Source organism: Bos taurus, chromosome 14 (assembly GCF_002263795.3).
Source record: "Bos taurus isolate L1 Dominette 01449 registration number 42190680 breed Hereford chromosome 14, ARS-UCD2.0, whole genome shotgun sequence".
Taxonomy (NCBI): domain Eukaryota; kingdom Metazoa; phylum Chordata; class Mammalia; order Artiodactyla; family Bovidae; genus Bos; species Bos taurus.
The window spans coordinates 57,966,041-57,988,389 of NC_037341.1; the positions used below are offsets into that span (position 1 = coordinate 57,966,041).

At 40.0% G+C, this 22,349-nt stretch overlaps 1 protein-coding gene across 5 annotated transcripts in view; it reads right to left on the reverse strand.

Moving 5' to 3' along the window:
• The window catches only part of OXR1 (oxidation resistance 1), a 550,243-nt gene that overhangs the window by 122,558 nt on the left and 405,336 nt on the right, over window positions 1–22,349 (reverse strand). For 3 of the 5 annotated variants that reach the window (XM_059893322.1, XM_025001699.1, XM_025001698.1), the window contains exon 4: window positions 426–512. The exons of the other annotated variants lie outside the window; for them this stretch is intronic. In XM_059893322.1, coding sequence (XP_059749305.1) covers window positions 426–512 — 87 coding nt within the window. The remainder of the gene's footprint in view (window positions 1–425; window positions 513–22,349) is intronic. 5 annotated transcript variants of the gene reach the window in all.

Sequence of the window (22,349 nt, forward strand, 5' to 3'; positions counted from 1 at the left end):
AACTATTACTCCCCTAGTCTTCTCCCCCATCCCAACACAAGGCACTTCAAAGGCTCTGTTGAGTCTCTCTACCACAATAAACTCAGATTTGTCTTACAAAAAGGTAGTTTTAGGGATATTTCAGGGAGCCAACTTTTGACATTAGATTATGAATTCCTAAAGGGTTTCCCAGGTGATGCTAGTGGTAAAGAACCCGCCTGCCAATGATGTAGATGTAAGATATGTGGATTCAGTCCCTGGGTCAGGAAAATCCCCTGGAGGAGGAAATGGCAACCCATTCCAGTATTCTTGCCTGAAGAATCTCATGGATAGAGGAGCCTGGAGGGCTACAGTCCATAGGATCGCAAAGAGTTGGACATGACTGAAGTGACTTAGCACACACATGAATTCCTAAAAGGTTGCATCTAATGTCTCACTAATCTTACCTGCAGTATCTGTACAGGGTTTCTCTGGGCAGGTGGTTATCAAAATGTTATCTTCAGAACAGCAGCAGCAGCAGCAGCATCTAGGATCTTGTAAGAAATAAAAATTCTCAGGCTTAAACTCAGCTCCATCAGAGGACTGGTGGAACCCAGAAATCTGTGTTTTAACCAGCTCTCCAGAGGATCCTGATGTACTCTCAAGTTGCAGAACTACCATAGATCATAGCAGATTGTCAATACACAAGAATGTGATGAGTGTCAAGGGGAAGTACGGTAATTCCCAGTTAAAGTAGATAAAGTACAATACCGCTTTTTGGAGGAAGTGACAACAGGGACTTGAAGGATTGGTAAAAATAGTAGAATGTAGTTAACTGTGGCTGAATAAAGTAGGGTTTAAGGGTACTGGGCCAGAGAACAGAAAACGGAAAGAGGCTGAAGCTAAATTGTGAACATCTAAGGAATGTGGACCTCTTTGTGATTATAGTTGAGGGTCACTGATAGTCACAATGCACTTAGGGATACCGTATGTTACGGGGAAAATAATTCTGTGCTTCAGTGGAAAGCTATGCAGTGTCTAGAGTACAGTCTTCTGGATTATCTAATTTTGATTCTATGGAAGCAGATTTCCAACTCTGTAAAGTGTAAAAGCTGATAGCTATGCAAAATTATTCTAGTCTATAAACAAAGACATTCTTGTTTTGCAAGTTCTGTCCAAGAGACTTTGAATTGACTTTCTTCAGCAACAGTGGAAGAGTGTGTCCCCATCTGCACACGCATTCCAATAAGCCATGTCTATGTCTATTTGGATTCTCCTTTAAGTTGGCTGTAACATCTTTTTGTAGCATCTTATTGCTTCCTTAAGTAATGAGTTAAGTAAAGTATTTAACACGTTCATTTTTATATCGGTCTTGATGTTACCTTTTTGAGGGGGAAATCATCCTTAAATAGTACTCTCTGCCTGGAGGAGGGCATGGCAACCCACTCCAGTATTCTTGCCTACAAGAATCCCCATGGACAGAAAAGCCTAGTGAGTAGTGAGCTACAGTCTATGGGGTTGCAAAGAATCAGACACACAACTGAGTAAGCACAGCAGCACAGTACTCCCTGACCATCTTATTTCTCTGTTTTTTTTTTTTTAATATGATATTCTTTTAAAATAGCAAAAGGCTATATAATAGTTATTAATTGTATATTTATTAATTTGGGGGCTATGAAATTTTGCATCATGCTTCCTATAAAACTCATCTCCAGTAATAAAGGTATTTTAGAGCTTTTGAAATATTGTTATATTTTATGATAATAATTTTAACAGTAGGAAAAACTCTTAGGAAAAACAACAAGTTGTTCTAATAATAATCCTCCAGACAAAGATGATAATATTGTGCTATGCTGAGGCAAAACAAACAAGCTAAGGAGTGGAAGAGGTTTGCAGACAAATCTCAATTATTAGAGAAATGCAAATCAAAACTATAATGAGGTATTACCTCACACTCATCAGAATGGCCATCATCAAAAAGTCCACAAATAATAAATGCTGGTGAGGGTGTGAGAATACGGAACCCTCCTACACTGTTGCTGGAAATGTAAATTGGTGCAGCCACTATGGAAAATAGTGTGGAGGTTCCTCAAAAAACTAAAAAGAGTTGTCATATGATCCAGCAATCCCACTCCTGGGCATATATCCATAAAAGGTGAAAACTCTTAATTGCAAAAATACATGCACCCCAATGTCCATAGCAGCACTATTTACAATAGCCAAGATATAGGAGAAACATAAATACACATCCACTGATGAATGGATAAAGAAGATGTGGTATATACACAGTATATTGTGCATATTTGCAGCAACATGGACGGACCTAGAGATTATGATACTAAGTGAAGTAAGTCTGAAAGAGAAAGACAAGCACCATGTTATCACTTATGCGGAGAATCTAGAATATGACACAAATAGGTTTATTTACAAAATAAAAACAGACTCACAGACATAGAAAACAAACTTATGTGGTAAAGGAAAAGGGAGGGGGTGAATTACAAGCATGGGATTGGCAGATAAAAACTCTTTTATTTAAAACAGATAGACAACAAGGTCCTACTGTTCCCTATCACAGGGAACTATATTCAATATCTTGTAATAAACAATAATGGAAAAGAATATGAAAATGAATATAGCTCTATATAGATATTAATATATATAGAAATATATCTGAATACTTTGCTCCAGACCAGAACTAACACAACACTGTAAGTCAGTGATACTTCAATAAAAAAAGAGAAAAGCTCGTAGTTTAACTAACAGGTTTTTGAGGGCTAATGAGCAATACGGAAAATTTCATAAGAGGCTGTTTTCATGGAAAGAACAGAGAAAGAAAGACTAGGTGACTGGCCATCTACCAGGAAGAATAGGAAGAGGGAGAAAAAAAGATCTTAAGTCAAAATAAAAAACCACAGACATCTAACAAAGCAGCTTTTTATAAATAGGGAGACTCTCAGGGCACAACCTAAATTACAGAAGTGTACGGAGCAGCACCTGAGTGTCAGTCATTCTCTGATTCAAAGTCAGCACCCAGATTTCCTTCACTGTCCCATTATTCATTTATTCCTCCAAATACAGAGTCATCAAAGGAAAACCTTAGATCTAAGTTATTCCATCAAATCCAAGCCAATAGACCAAATACAGCGCCACGCTGGGAAAACTACTTGGGGTTCAAATGGGAAGGTTTCTGGAAGCACCTTGCTCACTCATCCTCTGACTCACTCACAAGGCAGCCACTGAACCAGTCAGGCGTCGGTTGTTCATCTGTAAACAGTATAATGTCTGCATCTGGGGATGTTGGCAGAGTTCATTAGTTAGTCTTTGTGAACCACTCTTTGGTGTCTACAGGAAGGAGCCAGAAAATATAAAACATATTGCCACAAATACTGCCATTTAATAAGCTGCAAAAGTACTTGGTTTCTCTTTTTAATAGCTCGTGGGATTCTCTTTTATCCCCTTTTCCAGAAACAAACAAAAAAAAAATGATATGCTTTTCAGTGGTTAGATACATGAAGGGTTTATATGATGTTGAAAGGAATGCCTTTCTATATGACAAATACATACCAGCTTAAAGGGTTTGCTATTGATCGCGTAACATCAAAGGACCTTAGTCTGCACTTACAAGCATAGACTCTCAACATAATGAGATCAGTACAGGACTCTATTAAATGCCTGATTTGGATGACTATGCAGCTCAACATTCCATCAATCAACCATTAAACTGAAGAATGCCACAAGAGAGGAAACATGGGGCGAGATCAGAGGCATCACCAACTGCTTTTTCTTGTTTTTAAACACAACGAAGGCATTAAATCTAAGACCAACAGCCCAGAGTATTCACAAAGCATAACATCTACCACAGAATCAATTTTGAGAAAGGGAGCTTGGCAGATTTTTTTTAAGTCTTCTGGTTTTTACCAGGACTATATCTAAAATTGCCCACAGACCAAAAAATATGTGCTAATAACAGCACATATTTAAATCCTTTGGAGAAAATGGTATCTTGTTACATGATTAACCCTTTTTACTATAAGAAACTTCTTTTAGTTATTTTTACAATTTCTAGGACATAAGTTCATTTATTTTGATTTTTTTTATTATTTATTTTATTTAATTTTATTTTATTATTTAACTTTACAATATTGTATTGGTTTTGCCATTTATCAACAGGTATACATGTGTTCCCCATCCTGAACCCTCCTCCCTCCTCCCTCCCCATACCATCCCTCTGGGTCATCCCAGTGCACCAGCCCAAACATCTAGTATCATGCATCGAACCTGGACTGGCGACTCGTTTCACATATGATATTATACATGTTTCAATGCCATTCTCCCAAATCATCCCACCCTCGCCCTCTCCCACAGAGTCCAAAAGACTGTTCTATACATCAGTGTCTCTTTTGCTGTCTCATATACAGGGTTATTGTTACCATCATTCTAAATTCCATATATATGTGTTAGTATACTGTATTGGTGTTTTTCTTTCTGGCTTACTTCACTCTGTATAATAGGCTCCAGTTTCATCCACCTCATTAGAACTGATTCAAATGTATTCTTTTTAATGGCTGAGTAATACTCCAGTGTGTATATGTACCACAGCTTTCTTATCCATCCATCTACTGATGGATATCTAGGTTGCTTCCATGTCCTGGCTATTATAAACAGTTCTGCAATGAACATCGGGGTACACGTGTCTCTTTCAATTCTGGTTTCCTCAGTGTGTATGCCCAGCAGTGGGATTGCTGGGTCATAAGGCAGTTCTATTTCCAGTTTTTTAAGGAATTTCCACACTGTTCTCCATAGTGGCTGTACTAGTTTGCATTCCCACCAACAGTGTAAGAGGGTTCCTTTTTCTCCACACCCTCTTCAGCATTTATTGCTTGTAGCTTTTGGATCACAGCCATTCTGACTGGCGTGAAATGGTACCTCATAGTGGTTTTGATTTGCATTATTTTGATATTTTAAAAAAATGTATGAAATATTCTAACACACTAAAAAGTTGACACAAGAGCATAATAACTAATAGGACAGTTTCAAACATTTCCAAGATTTTACCACATTAGTATCACTTACTGCTACTGTCTTTGCCAAAATGTTTTAAAGCAAATTCCAGCCATATTATTTCACCCCTATATATCTTGGTATTCATGTCTACATTTTAAAAGATTTGGGAACTTCCCTTGTGGTCCAGTGGCTAAGACTCCAAGCACCCAACACGGTGGCCTGGGTTCAATCCCTGGCTGGAGAACTAGATCCCATATGCCACAACAAAGATCAAAGATTCCAGGTGCTGCACCTAAGACCTGGTGCCACCTCATAAATAAATACACAAAATATAAAAAAGCAGTAAAATAAGTAATTTGGACATTAATCATTAACCATTAGGTGCCTTTCTGTTGTTCAGTCTCTCAGTCATGTAGGACTCTTTGAGACCTCATGGACTGCAGCACGCCAGGCTCCTCTGCCCATCACCATCTCCTGGAGCTCCCTCAAACTCATGTCCGTCAAGTCGGTGATGCCATCCAACCATCTCGTCTTCTGTTGTCCCCTTCTTCTCCTGCCTTCAATCTTTCCTTAGGGTCTTCTCTAATGTGTCAGCTCTTCACATCAGGTGGCCAAAGTATTGGAGCTTCAGCTTCAGCATCAGTCCTTCCAATGATATTCAGGGTTAATTTCCTTTAGGATTGACTGGTTTGATCTCTTTGCAGTCCAGGGACTCTCAAGGGTCTTCTCCAGCACCACAGTTCAAAAGCACCAATTCCTCAGCATTCAGCTTTCTTTACGGGCCAATTCTCACATCCATACGTGACTACTGGAAAAACCATAGCTTTGACTATATGGACCTTTGTTGGAACCTTTGATAGGTTTCCTTATCACACCAAATAAAATTAGCATTTAGAAGCCAAGAACTAGTCCGTGCCCAATTTCTCCAATAGGTGAAAAAGTCTTTTTGCACTTGGCTTGTGGAATCACAATCCAAACAAGATCTACCTGTTACAATTATTTCAGTCTCTAGTCATCTAGACCAGTGCTTTGCAAACTCTAACGTGCAAATGAATCACTTAGGGATCTTAAGATTCAGTAAGACCTGAAGCAGGATCTGAGATATCCTCTGTCTAGGTGGTGTCAGTGTTGCTGGACTCAAAATGGAGCGTATTTGAAGCAGTAAGATACAAGCAAAGGCTCTGCTGGTGTTTGTTTTGTGCGTGCCAATGGCTTGTTGCAGAAACAGGTCACTGATGCTGGGCTATAGCCCATGGTCTGAATTTCCATGTTTGTCTCCATTTGGTATTATTTATTCCTCTTCTAATATCGTTAGTTTCTGTGAATAATGTTTGCTCTAAACCTCGAATAGATTCAATCTCACCTATTTCCACATGAATATCTTAAGGAGTATTATTTGATTCAAAGTACTATTCAATCTGTATGAATATCACATGCTTTATGGCAACTGCTGTGTTAAATAGCTGGTTCTAGAGTCAGATTTCTGTGATTCAACTTCACCTCTATCACTTACTATTTATACAACTTTGGAAAAGTTAATTTTTCCCGACTCAGTTTCCTTATCTGTAAAATGAGTATAATAATGCTCTCCTCTTATAGAGTAACCAAAGAATGATGTGGCATTTGTTTGAGAAATGTAATCTATTATTATTGTTATTGATTATGCAATCTTTTTATTCCAAGTTAAAATATTTTAGTTTCTGAGACTTCCTTCTAAGTTCTAAAACTAACTCCTCAGTTCTTCCTTCATTTTAGGCTCCCCTAGAAGCTATAGCTTTTCTCTCCTTCTGTATAGTGCAGATTATAGAACTGGGCAGGATCCTAAGGGGGAGAATATTATTTGTTTTTGGAGGATTTCCTTTCCATGCTTTTTCAGGGTATCATAACTAGAAATTAAGACTTTAAAAAATATTAGATCAAATCGAGTAAGTCTTTCGAAAAGTATCAGTTCTTGGCAGTTCATTAATAAAATTTAGGTAATAAAATTGTACAATATGAAATGGCCCAAATCACCCATCTTAAGTGGATACCATAAAACTAAGAAAACTTGTTGTTCATGCATATAATCTTATATAAAGTATAGAACTTTTTGTACATTATCAGTAATTGATACTAGGACTAGGGTTTAGTCAGAGAGCAAATCTTCAAGATTATTGAAGTTGAGTTGATGGGACACTCTGATATTTCCTTATCTCTCTTTTAACTTATGAAGTTTGAAGAGAATCCCCAAATTAAACTTGATACTTTGGGAAATCTAAGAAGCTAGGGAAGAAAGCCTAGGTCAATTCACAACAGCACAGTGCATTCCGAATTTTTTTATGAGTGACTATATATATGAACACAACACATGATTTATATGGACAAGAAGTCTGCAGCAGTAAGTTGAAACCATGACTTGTAAATTATTCCTTCTCTTCTAATAAATTGCATCAGCACAGAATCACTTAGAGTCATCTTTCATTGCAAGCAAGCTCTGGCACAGATGATCAGGGCCAAAAATAAATGAGGCAAGGAGCCCAATATTTTTCTACACTTTGCTCTTTTTCCTTTTGAGCTTGATTTTCTCAAATGACTTTCCTATGAGACAATGAATGTATTTGTTTCAGAGATGTATTCTCTTAGTTTAACGATATGGAGAGTAAGATAAGAAGGTAGAATTGGCAAAGAGTACTAGCAGCAAACCAAAATAATTGAAGAGAATAGTCTGAAAGTCAATTACTTTTGAAGACTTATTTGCAAGACAGCCATAGGATAGTGACATTACCATAATTTTACAATTATGTAGTGTTCGGGAATCAGTATTTACATGTGATACAAGTAAAGAAAAACTAGAAATCATATGTTAGACTATATAACTATGTCTAACAACACAGTAAAAATTTAAATGAAAAAAAGGTGGTATATAAAAAGTGCTCCCCCCTTTATCAGTACCTATAATATATACACATCCATATATAGCACCTAAAACCACATGTAATATATACATGCACCCCACTCCAGTACTCTTGCCTGGAAAATCCCATGGATGGAGGAGCCTGGTGGGCTGCAGTCCATGAGGTCGCTAGGAGTCAGACATGACTGAGCGACTTCACTTTCACTTTTCACTTTCATGCATTGGAGAAGGAAACAGCAACCCAATCCAGTGTTCTTGCCTGGAGAATCCCAGGGATGGCGGAGCCTGGTGGCTGCCGTCTATGGGGTCGCAAAGAGTCGGACACAACTGAATCGACTTAGCAGCAGTAGCAGCAATATATACATACACACATATATATATACACACACATACAGCACCTAAACCAAATCCATACAGAATAAGAATTAGCTAACAATGACAATCCATCTATTATCAGATAATAGAGCATCGTATTAGGCAATTTGTTTCATTTTCAGACATTTGATTGCATTTAGCCTGAAATTACTGATTCAAAGCCAAACATAAAAAGGAATTAGATGGAATAAGTCTACTTAGAAACAAGGTTGAATTTTATTAAAATTAAAATTTAGAATTTAGGCCACAGAAATTTTCCAAATCATCCATGTAAAGATAAAGGTACAGAAGATGTATTATGTGACCCATCACCCACAGTGGATGCCACTGCAAAGCTAGGTATGTACTTATGTGATCACACCTGAAGGCAGTATTTGCTTCCACATTAAGCATTAAGATCATTATTTTATCCCCCCCCCCAACCATTTATTAAAATCTGAATGGTGGGCCTAATTGGATTATGTTGTATCTTTCTTCATTCTTAACATTTGCAAGGACTTCCCTAGTAGTCTAGTGCTTAAGAATCCGCCTGTCAATGTAGGGGACATGGGTTTAACCTCTGTTCCAGGAAGGTTCCACAACTACTGAAACTCATGCCTAGAGCTCATGCCCTGAATAAGAGAAGCTATTGCAATGAGAAGTCCGTGCATTGCAACTAGGTCATTGCCCCTGCTCACTGCAACTAGAGAAAGCCCGCGCACAGGAATGAAGACACAGCACAGCCAAAAATAAATAAATAATATTTGCAAGATCTACATTTCCTAGGAAACCTTCTGCTTTCCCAAACTATATTTAATTTTAGTGACAGTGTATGTCTCTCCGTCGTGTCTGACTCTTTGTGATCCCATGGATTGCAGCCTGCCGGGCTCCTGTGTTCATGAGATTTCTCCAGGCAAGAATACTGGAGTGGGTTGCCATTCCCTTCTCCAGGGGATCTTCCCGATCGAGTGACCGAACTTGGGTCTCTGCCGTAGGATTCCTTACCATCTGAGCCACCAGGGAAACCTGTTTAGGTTTTAGGGACCATATCAATAACATTTTCTCAATGAGTGTAGACATTTTCTGTTTTCTTGTCCAGCATATGAACTAGAATATTCCCAGTGCTTCTGTTTTATTTCAGTTTCCAAACTGCAAGTCTTTAGCATATTTTTTCACAGTGTATTATGATGAGAAGCATAGCATTATATAACATGTCATAATAAATAGCAGACATAGCAATTTCTTCAGAAAACTTTACTGAAGGAGTTTTTTCAGATGGCGATTAAATCACTGCATCAGTAATATGTTCCCAAGTAAAAGTATGTTGAAAGTGATTGAACATTTATATGTTTTTATTTAGGCTCTTATCGTTCTTACTAGACTGATTATGATCTTCTATGACATGATCTAGCTCATTCCTGGCACACAGAGGCCATTCAATAAATATTTTTGAATGAATTAAATGAAAAAATATCAACAGACTCAATGAAAACATATTAATGTTCATTAAGTGCTCCAGTCTGGACTCATAGCCATGAAATATTCTACCTTTTACAATTCAATTTATAACTATTTAAAATTAAAGCCACAAAGACATTTTGATATTTATGAGTGTGTGTACCCCAAAAAGAGTAATGCTGCTAAGTCACTTCAGTTGTGTCAGACTCTGTGCAACCCCAAAGACGGCAGCCCACCAGGCTTGCCCGTCCCTGGGATTCTCCAGGCAAGAACACTGGAGTGGGTTGCCATTTCCTTCTCCAGTGCATGAAAGCGAAAAGTGAAAGTGAAGTCGCTCAGTCGTGTCCAACTCCTAGCGACCCCATGGACTGCAGCCTACGAGGCTCCTCCGTCCATGGGATTTTCCAGGCAAGAATACTGGAGTGGGGTGCCATTGCCTTCTCCGAAAAGAGTAATAGATAAATGCAAAACAAGATGTATAAGAGTTCAAGGGTGACTATTTCTAAAAATACTTAATTTGTCTTCTTAATTTCATGTTCCATCCATACTTAGAAAAACAATGGCTGTTAACATCCTCACATTACGGTATCAAGAATCACTATAAAGTAGTCGTGAGATGTGAGAAAACTATGGGTTTTAATTGTGTAGGTGTAGTTACTACTGTTGTTTAGTCTCAGATGGCAAGAATACTGGAGTGGGTTGCTATTTCCTTCTCCAGGGGATCTTCCTGATCCAAAGCTTGAACCCACATCTCCTGCAATAGCAGGCAAATTCTTTATCACTGAGCCACCAGGGAAGCCCCTGGATGTGTAGACTCAGATCTAAAAAACTTTAAACGTTTCCACAATCTTCCAGCTCTCCTTCCTGCCCCATATCTCTTACCACTCACATGTTAATCTTCTCTCCCTTTCATTCTTGAACCTGTTGTTGTTTAGTCATTCATGTGTGTCCGACTCTTTGCGAACCCATGGACTTGCAGCACACCAGGATTCCCCGTCCTTCACTATCTCTTGGAGTTTGCTCAAACTCATGTCCATTGAATCGATGATACCATCCAACCATCTCATCCTCTGTCACCCCCTTCTCCTCCTGCCCTTACTCTTTCTTAGCATCAGGGTCTTTTCCAATAAGTCGGTTCTTTACATCAGGTGGCCAAAGTATTGGAGCTTCGGCTTCAGCATCAGTCCTTCCAATGAATATTCAGGACCAATCCTTTACGATTAACTGGTTTGATCTCCTTGCAGTCCAAGGAACTCTCAAGAGTCTTCTCCAGCACCACAGTTCGAAAGCATCAATTCTTTAGGTGCTCAGCCTTCTTTATGGTCTATCTACCACATCTGTACAAGACTACTTAAAAACCATAATTTGACTAGATGAACCTTTTTCGGCAAAGTGATGTCTCTTATTTTTAATACGCTGTCTAGGTTTGCTATAGCTTTTCTTCTAAGGAGCAAGTGTCTTTTAATTTCATGGCTACAGTCACCATCTGCAGTGATTCTGGAGCTCAAGAAAATAAAGTCTGTCACGGTTTCTACTTTTTCCCCATCTATTTGCCATGAAATGATGGGACCAGATGCCATGATCTTAGTTTTTTGAATGTTGAGTTTTAAGTCAGTCTTTTCATTCTCCTCTTTCATCTTCATCAAGAGGCTCTTTAGTTCCTCTTTGCTTTCTGCCATTAGGGTGCTGTCATCTGCATATCTGAGATTATTGATATTTCTCTTGCTACTGCTGCTGCTGCTGCTAAGTGACTTCAGTTGTGTCCGACTCTGTGTGACCCCATAGACAGCAGCCTGCCAGGCTCCCCCGTCCCTGGGATTCTTCAGGCAAGAACACTGGAGTGGGTTGCCATTTCCTTCTCCAATGCATGAAAGTGAAAAGGGAAAGTGAAGTCGCTCAGTTGTATCCGACTCTTAGTGACCCCGTGGACTGCAGCCTACCAGGCTCCTCCGTCCACGGGATTTTCCAGGCAAGAGTACTGGAGTGGGGTGCCACTGCCTTCTCCGATATTTCTCTTAGCAATCTTGATTCCAGCTTGGGCTTCACTCAGCCCAGTATTTCACATGATGTACTCTGCATAGAATTTAAATAAGCAGGGTGACAATATACAGCCTTGACATACTCCTTTCCCAATTTTGAGCCAGTTTGTTGTTCCATGTCCAGTTTTAATTGTTGCTTTTTGACCTGCACACAGGTGTCTCAGGAGGCAGATAAGGCAGTCTGGTATTCCTGTATTTGTCTTTGAGATATTTAATCAGCAGTTTCTTCTCCTTCCATGACTTCCATGTCTGATAACCATTACCTTTGATCCAGAAGATTCTCCCTTGCTCTCTTGACCTTGTGGTATATTCTTCCAGGCTTCACACTTGAGGTTAGGTCCCATTTTACACAGCAAAAGGCCAAAATAAAATCCTTCAGAGGACTGGTCTAATGTTTTCTTGAGCATAATGCTACTGGTTACATCCAGAAATTTCCATTTAACTGTCCTGTCCATTTACTGAATATTGGCTCAACTCTGATCCATGTATAAATAAGAGGCCAATGGCTTTCTACCCCTCTCCACTATGCCCCAGGTTTTTAAGATAGCTCCTGAGTAAAATAAAACAGTCCAGGAGATTAAAAACAAAAAGAAAACTTCTGGGTAGTGATCTCAAATCTTTCAGTGAAATAAATGTCTTTACTAATCTCAGGTCTATCTGAGCTCTTAAGAGTCTGGATGTTTTTATTAGTAGTATTGGTAGAGAGCTCTGCTGTTCCTGATATCTTTCATTGATAAGCTATTTGGCTATTGCCGAATCTGGATCTATAAGAGAAGGTTATTGTGTGGATGGCTTCAGGATATTAGTTAGCTCATCTCTGGCTTTTAACCTTAATTCTAATTTTGATTACGTGCTAATACTCTTGAAACTAAAATTTTTTACACATTATTCCATTGAAAAACACTTTTCAGTGTAGACCACTGTCAGCTGACAAAGGATAAATGTTTTTTCACTAGAAAAGTCTGAAGTTCTTGTAATGGTGAATACACAAAAAATGATACCATGTGGTTTACTTTTAAAATTCAGTCCCCTTCTCCCACTCTTTTGTCTGGGGTGGGGGGAATCTCTTTTTTAAATCAACTATTCACATCAGGGATTTCCAGGTAGAAATATTTTAACTGTCTTGTCCTACACCAGGCATATCTGACCCATCTTTTAAGGTGCTCTGAGACCTCATTGAAGAGTTGACTCATTGGAAAAGACTCTGATGCTGGGAGGCATTGGGGGCAGGAGGAGAAGGGGACGACAGAGGATGAGATGGCTGAATGGCATCACTGACTCGATGGACGTGAGTCTGGGTGAACTCCGGGAGTTGGTGATGGACAGGGAGGCCTGGCGTGCTGCGATTCATGGGGTCACAAAGAGTCGGACACAACTGAGCAACTGAACTGAACTGAACTGAGACCACATTCAGATTGTGCAACTGGCTGAATGGTACGAGTTCACAGAGGTCATGTAAGAAAGTAAGATGTTAGAATAGTTTGCAGCTGGTGTGTTTTAAGGTTAAATTTCTATCACCTATTGGTATATTTTTAAAATGCCCACCATGGATTTTTTAAATAATTTATGCTTATTTTATTGTCACCAATGACCAGAGAAGCAGAAAGGCATGCATTTCAGTCTCCTTCTAAAACAGACAGCTCTTTCCCTTCTATTTATATGTCACTTATATTTATATATTACATTCTGCTTTTTGATGTGCTGAAATTCTCATTCATTTCCCCTCATCAATGCTGCTCTGCCCGACTACTAACTATCCATTCTGCCCTTCTTCCTTCTTGATTCTATTTTGGATGACAGTGCATTTAGCAAAAAAGCTAATTTTTCACTTTCTTTTTCTAGGTAGTTCTGTGACACAGTTCTAGAAACTAAGATAGAAGTGGAAGTCTGCTATAAGTTTTTCTTCACTGATATGGGTTTTACCCCTTTCTGCCTGTTACCTTCCTCCTATCTGAAAGATGGATGTGATGGCAAGAGCTATAGTAGTTCACAGAGAACAATGAGGAAAAGGCTAAGGAAATTTCAAAATGACACCAGCTTGACATCCTGAACCTTTACCAATGATTGCCTATTTCTGGACTTCTTTACACAGAAGAAAAATAAAGCTTTGTATTTTTTTTTTTTTAATGTTTGCCATTTATTTATTTATTTTTTAATTTAATTTTATTTTTATTTTTTAAAATTTATTTTATTTTATTTTATTTTTAAACTTTACATAATTGTATTAGTTTTGCCAAATATCAAAATGAATCCGCCACAGGTATACATGTGTTCCCCATCCTGAACCCTCTTCCCTCCTCCCTCCCCATACCATCCCTCTGGGTCGTCCCAGTGCACTAGCCCCAAGCATCCAGTATCGTGCATTGAACCTGGACTGGCAACTCATTTCTTACATGATATTTTACATGCTTCAATGTCATTCTCCCAAATCTTCCCACCCTCTCCCTCTCCCACAGAGTCCATAAGACTGTTCTATACATCAGTGTCTCTTTTGCTGTCTCGTACACCGGGTTATTGTTACCATCTTTCTAAATTCCATATATATGCGTTAGTATACTGTATTTATGTTTTTCCTTCTGGCTTACTTCACTCTGTATAATAGGCTCCAGTTTCATCCACCTCATTAGAACTGATTCAAATGTATTCTTTTAATGCCTGAGTAATACTCCATTGTGTATATGTACCATAGCTTTCATAACTTTACATAATTGTATTAGTTTTGCCAAATATAAAAATGAATCCATCACAGGTATACATGTGCTCCCCATCCTGAACCCTCCTCCCTCCTCCCTCCCCATACCATCCCTCTGGGTCGTCCCAGTGCACTAGCCCCAAGCATCCAGTATCGTGCATTGAACCTGGACTGGCATCTCATTTCATACATGATATTTTACATGTTTAAATGCCATACTCCCAAATCTTCCCACCCTCTCCCTCTCCCACAGAGTCCATAAGACTGTTCCATACATCAGTGTCTCTTTTGCTGTCTCATACACAGGGTTATTGTTATCATCTTTCTAAATTCCATATATATGCGTTAGTATACTGTATTGGTGTTTTAGATAATACTGAAACCATAGTCACAGAAAACTAGTCAATCTAATCACACTAGGACCACAGCCTTCTCTAACTCAATGAAACTAAGCCATGCCCGTGGAGGAACCCAAGACAGGTGGGTCATGGTGGAGAGATCTGACAGAATGTGGTCCACTGGAGAAGGCAATGGCAAACCACTTCACTATTCTTGCCTTGAGAACCCCATGAACAGTATGAAAAGGCAAAATGATAGGATACTGAAAGAGGAACTCCCCAGGTCAGTAGGTGCCCAATATGCTACTGGAGATCAGTGGAGAAATAACTCCAGAAAGAATGAAGGGATGGAGCCAAAGCAAAAACAATACCCAGCTGTGGATGTGACTGGTGATAGAAGCAAAGTCTGATGCTGTAAAGAGCAATATTGCATAGGAACCTGGAATGTCAGGTCCATGAATCAAGGCAAATTGGAAGTGGTCAAACAAGAGATGGCAAGAGTGAATGTCGACATTCTAGGAATCAGCGAACTGAAATGGACAGGAATGGGTGAATTTAACTCAGATGACCCTTACATCTACTACTGTGGGCAGGAATCCCTCAGAAGAAATGGAGTAGCCATCATGGTCAACAAAAGAGTCCGAAATGCAGTACTTGGATGCAATCTCAAAAACCACAGAATGATCTCTGTTCGTTTCCAAGGCAAACCATTCAATATCACAGTAATCCAAGTCTATGCTCCAACCAGTAACGCTGAAGAAGCTGAAGTTGAGCAGTTCTATGAAGACCTACAAGACCTTTTAGAACTAACACCCAAAAAAGATGTCCTTTTCATTAGAGGGGACTGGAATGCAAAAGTAGGAAGTCAAGAAACACCTGGAGTAACAAGCAAATTTGGCCTTGGAATACGGAATGAAGCAGGGCAAAGACTAATAGAGTTTTGCCAAGAAAATGCACTGGTCATAGTAAACACCCTCTTCCAACAACACAAGAGAAGACTCTATACATGGACATCACCAGATGGTCAACACCGAAATCAGATTGATTATATTCTTTGCAGCCAAAGATGGAGAAGCTCTATACAGTCAGCAAAAACAAGACCAGGAGCTGACTGTGGCTCAGATCATGAACTCCTTATTGCCAAATTCACACTTAAATTGAAGAAAGTAGGGAGAACCACTAGACCATTCAGGTATGACCTAAATTAAATCCCTTATGATTATACAGTGGAAGTGAGAAACAGATTTAAGGGCCTAGATCTGATAGATAGAGTGCCTGATGAACTATGGAATGAGGTTCGTGACATTGTACAGGAGACAGGGATCAAGACCCTCCCCAGGGAAAAGAAATGCAAAAAAGCAAAATGGCTGTCTGGGGAGGCCTTACAAATAGCTGTGAAAAGAAGAGAAGCGAAAAGCAAAGGAGAAAAGGAAAGATATAAACATTTGAATGCAGAGTTCCAAAGAATTGCAAGAAGAGATAAGAAAGTCTTCCTCAGCGATCAATGCAAAGAAATAGAGGAAAACAACAGAATGGGAAAGACTAGGGATCTCTTCAAGAAAATCAGAGATACCAAAGGAACATTTCATGCAAAGATGAGCTCGATAAAGGACAGAAATGGTATGGGCCTAATAGAAGCAGAAGATATTAAGAAGAGATGGCAAAAATAAACAGAAGAACTATACAAAAAAGATCTTCACGACCCAGATAATCATGATGGTGTGATCACTCACCTAGAGCCAGACATCCTGGAATGTGAAGTCAAGTGGGCCTTAGAAAGCATCACTATGAACAAAGCTAGTGGAGGTGATGGAATTCCAGTTGAGCTATTTCAAATCCTGAAAGATGATGCTGTGAAAGTGCTGCACTCAATATGCCAGCAAACTTGGAAAAGTCAGCAGTGGCCACAGGACTGGAAAAGGTCAGTTTTCATTCCAATCCCAAAGAAAGGCAATGCCAAAGAATGCTCAAACTACCACACAATTGCACTCATCTCACATGCTAGCAAAGTAATGCTCAAAATTCTCCAAGCCAGGCTTCAGCAATATGTGAACCGTGAACTTCCTGATGTTCAAGCTGGTTTTAGAAAAGGCAGAGGAACCAGAGATCAAATTGCCAACATCCACTGGATCATGGAAAAAGCAAGAGAGTTCCAGAAAAACATCTATTTATGCTTTATTGACTATGCCAAAGCCTTTGACTGTGTGGATCACAATAAACTGTGGAAAATTCTGAAAGAGATGGGAATATCAGACCATCTGATCTGCCTCTTGAGAAATTTGTATGCAGGTCAGGAAGCAACATTTAGAAGTGGACAGGGAACAACAGACTGGTTCCAAATAGGAAAAGGAGTAGATCAAGGCTGTATATTGTCACCTTGTTTATTTAACTTATATGCAGAGTACATCATGAGAAACGCTGGACTGGAAGAAACACTAACTGGAATCAAGATTGCCGGGAGAAATATCAATAACCTCAGATATGCAGATGACACCACCCTTATGGCAGAAAGTGAAGAGGAACTCAAAAGCCTCTTGATGAAAGTGAAAGTGGGGAGTGAAAAATTTGGCTTAAAGCTCAACATTCAGAAAATGAAGATCATGGCATCTGGTCCCACCACTTCATGGGAAACAGATGGGGAAACAGTGGAAACAGTGTCAGACTTTATGTTTCTGGGCTCCAAAATCACTACAGATGGTAACTGCAGCCATGAAATTAAAAGACGCTTACTCCTTGGAAGGAAAGTTATGACCAACCTAGATAGCATATTCAAAAGCAGAAACATTACTTTGCCAACAAAGGTTCGTCTAGTCAAGGCTATGGTTTTTCCTGTGGTCATGTATGGATGTGAGAGTTGGACTGTGAAGAAGGCTGAGCACCGAAGAATTGATGCTTTTGAACTGTGGTGTTGGAGAAGACTCTTGAGAGTCCCTTGGACTGCAAGGAGATCCAACCAGTCCATTCTGAAGATCAGCCCTAGATCTGAAGGAATGATGCTAAAGATGAAACTCCAGTACTTTGGCCACCTCATGCGAAGAGTTGACTCATTGGAAAAGACTCTTATGCTGGGAGGGTTTGGGGGCAAGAGGAGAAGGGGACGACAGAGGATGAGATGGCTGGATGGCATCACTGACTTGATGGACGTGAGTCTCAGTGAACTCTGGGAGTTGGTGATGGACAGGGAGGCCTAGTGTGCTTTGATTCATGGGGTCGCAAAGAGTCAGACACGACTGAGCGACCTACCTGATCTGATGTTTAGATAAGTATCATCAGAAGTCTTTACTCACAGACAGATGCAACTCCTCACTTCTAGAGTAGGAGTTTGAATTTAGGTTTTCAGTTTCCAGCTCTGTAATCTCTCCACTGTCTCTTTTATATTATGGTGCCTGCTGATCCTAGGGGAGAAGGCAATGGCAACCCACTCCAGTACTCTTGCCTGGAAAATCCCATGGATGGAGGAGCCTGGTAGGCTGCAATCCATGGGGTCGTGAAGAGTCGGACACAACTGAGCGACTTCACTTTTGACTTTCATGCATTGGAGAAGGAAATGGCAACCCACTCCAGTGTTCTTGCCTGGAGAATCCCAGGGATGGGGGAGTCTGGTGGGCTGCCGTCTCTGGGGTCGCACAGAGTTGGACTCGACTGAAGCAACTTAGTAGCAGCAGCTTAGGATGCTAGAATTTGACTTGTTCCTTTTCCTAGCACCCATGAAATACAGCACTCAATATCAAGTTTAAGCATAAAAAAAAGGTAGTATCACATTTTAGATTTTAATTGGTTACCTCCATGCCCTAAGTAAAAAAACCAAATCAGCCAAAGGCTGTTTTTGGCATTTCTCACCAATCTTTTTCTTTTTTTAATGAGTTTATTTTGCCTCCTGGCGCTCAGTAACCTTTAATATCTACCACTCAACCTCTATCTAGGTCTGCCCTTTCCTAAGGGCTTGAAACTCTCAGTTACACTCTCTTCCACCTCTCCATACCAATCAAAGCTGATGTGATTAGAGGAGAAATGTAGATTTACTGTCAAGGAAGGAATTTTCGGAGATGTAAGTATCATTTTAAGAGAATATTTCCATTTCGTAAAAGGGACTTAAAAACCCAGTTGGATGCCTAAGATTTGAAATCACTGAAGAGTCATTAGTGAGTGAGAGGTCTCCTGGACACCCCCTTATCTAATCCAAGCAGCTACTTCTCTCCATACCTCAGCTCCTTGAACTTCCTCATGCACCCTCCACTCCCAGCCAGCACCAAGGCAACACAGCTTAAAGCAAGGGATTTGGTGTGCAGTCCTAGAAAAGTACCAGAGACAGGGACAACAAGGAGTGGTTTTGAATAATTCTACACTTCCCAGGTGGTGGTGCTAGTAGTAAAGAACCCACCTGCCCATACAGGAGACAGAAAAGACAGGGTTCCATCCCTGGGTCAGGAAGATCCCCTGGAGAAGGGAATGGCAACCCACTCCAGTATTACTGCCTGGAGAATCCCATGGGCAGAGGAAGCTGGCAGGCTACCGTCCATGGGGTCACAGAGTCAGACACAACTGAAGCGACTTGGCACACACATATGTTAAAAAAGTATTCTTAGTAGATATTTTATCTGTGTAACACACATTGGATAATTAAAAGCTTTTCATGTTTTAATGTATGTTTGGAATGCTATAAACTCTCCAATAAATGTTCTTCCTTGTACGTTCTCTTTTCTTATTTGCTGTCACGTTACTTGGCAAAGAATACCTACTTCCTCTTTGACTTCATTCTACCATAGTCTTTACATTCCTTCCTTGTGCATATCAGTTCCCTTGTGCCTATCAAGTGGAAAAAAAAAAAAAATGGAAATAAAAACAAAGCACACTCAAGCAAAGGCCTCAGATGTATGACTCATGGGCTAACTGGTCTTGAGCAAAGCATTTTTTTTTAACTTTAATATTTTTAATTAATTAATTTTATTTTTCCATGCTGGCTCTTGGTTGCTGCACAGACTCTCTCTACTTGTGTTTAGACGAGACTACTCTTCACTGAGATGCATCGGCTTCTCATTGCAGTGGCTTCTCCTGCTGCAGAACAGGGGCTCAGTAGTTGTGGGCTTAGTTGCGCCATGGCACGTGGGATCTTTCCTGACCAGGAGTTGAACCCCTGTCCCCTGCACTGGGAGGCAGATTCTTTTGTTTTTATTGCAGATTCAAAACCATTGGACCACTAGGGAAGTTCTTGGGCATAGCACTTACCATGTATTCCTTACCATGGTGAAGTAGACTCACCTTGGGAAGGTCCTTTTCAGTTTCAGGATTCTACAATTTAAGCCTGCTTTTAGACATATGTCATTCATCTTGGTGAGAACCTTGTGGGGAAGGTAAGTAATATTATCCCCATGTTGCAGATGAAGAAATGAGGGGTTGCATACCTGCTAGGTAGCAGTGTAAGGAACCAAAGCCAGGTATTAGCTGACTTTTATCTCTACACAGAAAGGTAAGGCACTACTTCCCAATATAAAGAGAAAACAGAGAAGGTCAAGTGGGTGGGATATTAAGGGTTACCTACCAATTAATAGACAGAAGCAGGGGTTTCACCCTCTTAAGATATGGGATTGTAATGTAGATATATCATACTGTATTAGCTTACAATGACTAAGGGAAATTATTACTATATTCCCCCATAGTAACAAATCTGTTTTAGACCTTATAGTTGTTTAATATCACCTAGGGATGGAGGATCTTGCCACACAAGTTAAAAAGAAAAAGGAAAGCAGTTTATTAAAAATAATGTTTAACCTCTTCTTCATACCAAATAATGAATATTTGTTTTATAACTTAAGAAATACTTGTGTTCTGATATATGTTGGTTCTCTATATTTTAGGGGATAATGTAAATTTTAGACGTATTTCTTTGTTGGTATCCTTGGCGTAATAGTACACGCTAATCAATAGAATATTCCCATTTATGAGTTTAAAATTATTATTCTATTAAGCAGGGGAAACAGAATATGGGCAGTGGCAATGACAGTGATTTCTTGCCCTAACTGTACCATCTTCAAGATTTATCACTCCTTTAGGGGCATGTGGAGAAGGCAGTGGCACCCCACTCCAGTACTCTTGCCTGGAAAATCCCATGGACAGAGGAGCCTCGTAGGCTCTAGTCCATGGGGTCGCTAAGAGTCGGGCACGACTGAGCGACTTCACTTTCACTTTTCACTTTCATGCATTGGAGAAGGAAATGGCAACCCACTCCAGTGTTCTGCCTGGAGAATCCCAGGGACAGAGGAGCCTAGTGGGCTGCTGTCTATGGGGTCGCACAGAGTCAGACACGACTGAAGTGACTTAGCAGCAGCAGCAGCAGTAGGGGCATGTAGCTGGATGTGTAGAACCCTGAACTAGCAGTCAGATGAACAGATTTATTCCCGAGACATTTCACTGACTCACTCTGTGACCATGCGCTCATCAGTTGATTTCCCTCAAGTTCTCAGATCTTAAAAGTAGTGCTGTTTCAGACTTCCCTGGTGCTCAGACAGTAAAGCATCTGCCTGCAATGCAGGAGACCTGGGTTTGATCTCTGCATAGAGAAGATCCCCTGGAGAAGGGAATGGCAACCCACTCCAGTATTCTTGCCTGGAGAATTCCATGGACAGAGAAGCCTGGTGGGCTATAGTCCATGGGGTCACAAACAGTCAGGCACAACTGAGTGACTAACACTTGTAATTCACTAACCTTTGAGAAACACTGTGAAAGAAGGTATAACTGTGTTTGTCTGAGTGTGTTACTCACTCAGTCGTGTCCAACTCTTTGTGACCACAGGGACTGCAGCCCACCAGGCTCCTTTGTCCATGGAATTCTCTAGGCAAGAATATTGGAGTGGATTGCCATTCCTTTCTCCAGGGGATCTTCCTGACCCAGGGATTGAACCTGGGTCTCCTGCCTTGCAGGCAGATTCTTTACCGTCTGAGCCAACAGTAAGTAACTTGTAAAAAGAGTAAAAGGGTGAAAAAAGAAAATGTAAAAAGGGTAAGGGCAGAAAAGCTAAGACTTGAATCTTAGTCAACTATTTTTTTTTTAGAGAATTTACTTTTTTTTTAAATTTTTTTAAGAGAATTTTAATTTCACCATTTCTAAATGTTATCATGTGCTTCTTTTTCATGTGTAGGGAAAAGGGGACTGAAGAAAAAGAAGGGTTCATCTTCCCTTTTCCCACTCCAACCTCGTAAGTCTGATTCTGCTCTCTCATAATGACCCAGTTGAGTGTTATTCAGAATGTTAATGCACTTACACATTAAATGGAAGGAGGAATTCCTCATTTTTGAGAAAGGGGAAAACCCCACATATTTCAAAATTCTCTTCAGAGCTTGCTTCACTGCTTCCATTCGTTCACAATTGCTGAACTGCTCTTCTCCAAGGACACAAAGACAGTGACGATATGGCGTGAGACGAAGAGCCCACAGATGAAAGGCACTCGATACTTAAACAATTAGCACACTACAGGTCCGTGAGTGTGAAGTGAAAGAAGACAGCGTAGAGGAGATAGGAGCATCTTAAAAGAGGCCAAAAAGTGCTTTATCAGTTAACCTTGCTGCACCATGGAGGCAAGAAAAAAAGGTCATTTTCTAGACACTGTAAGTTTTATA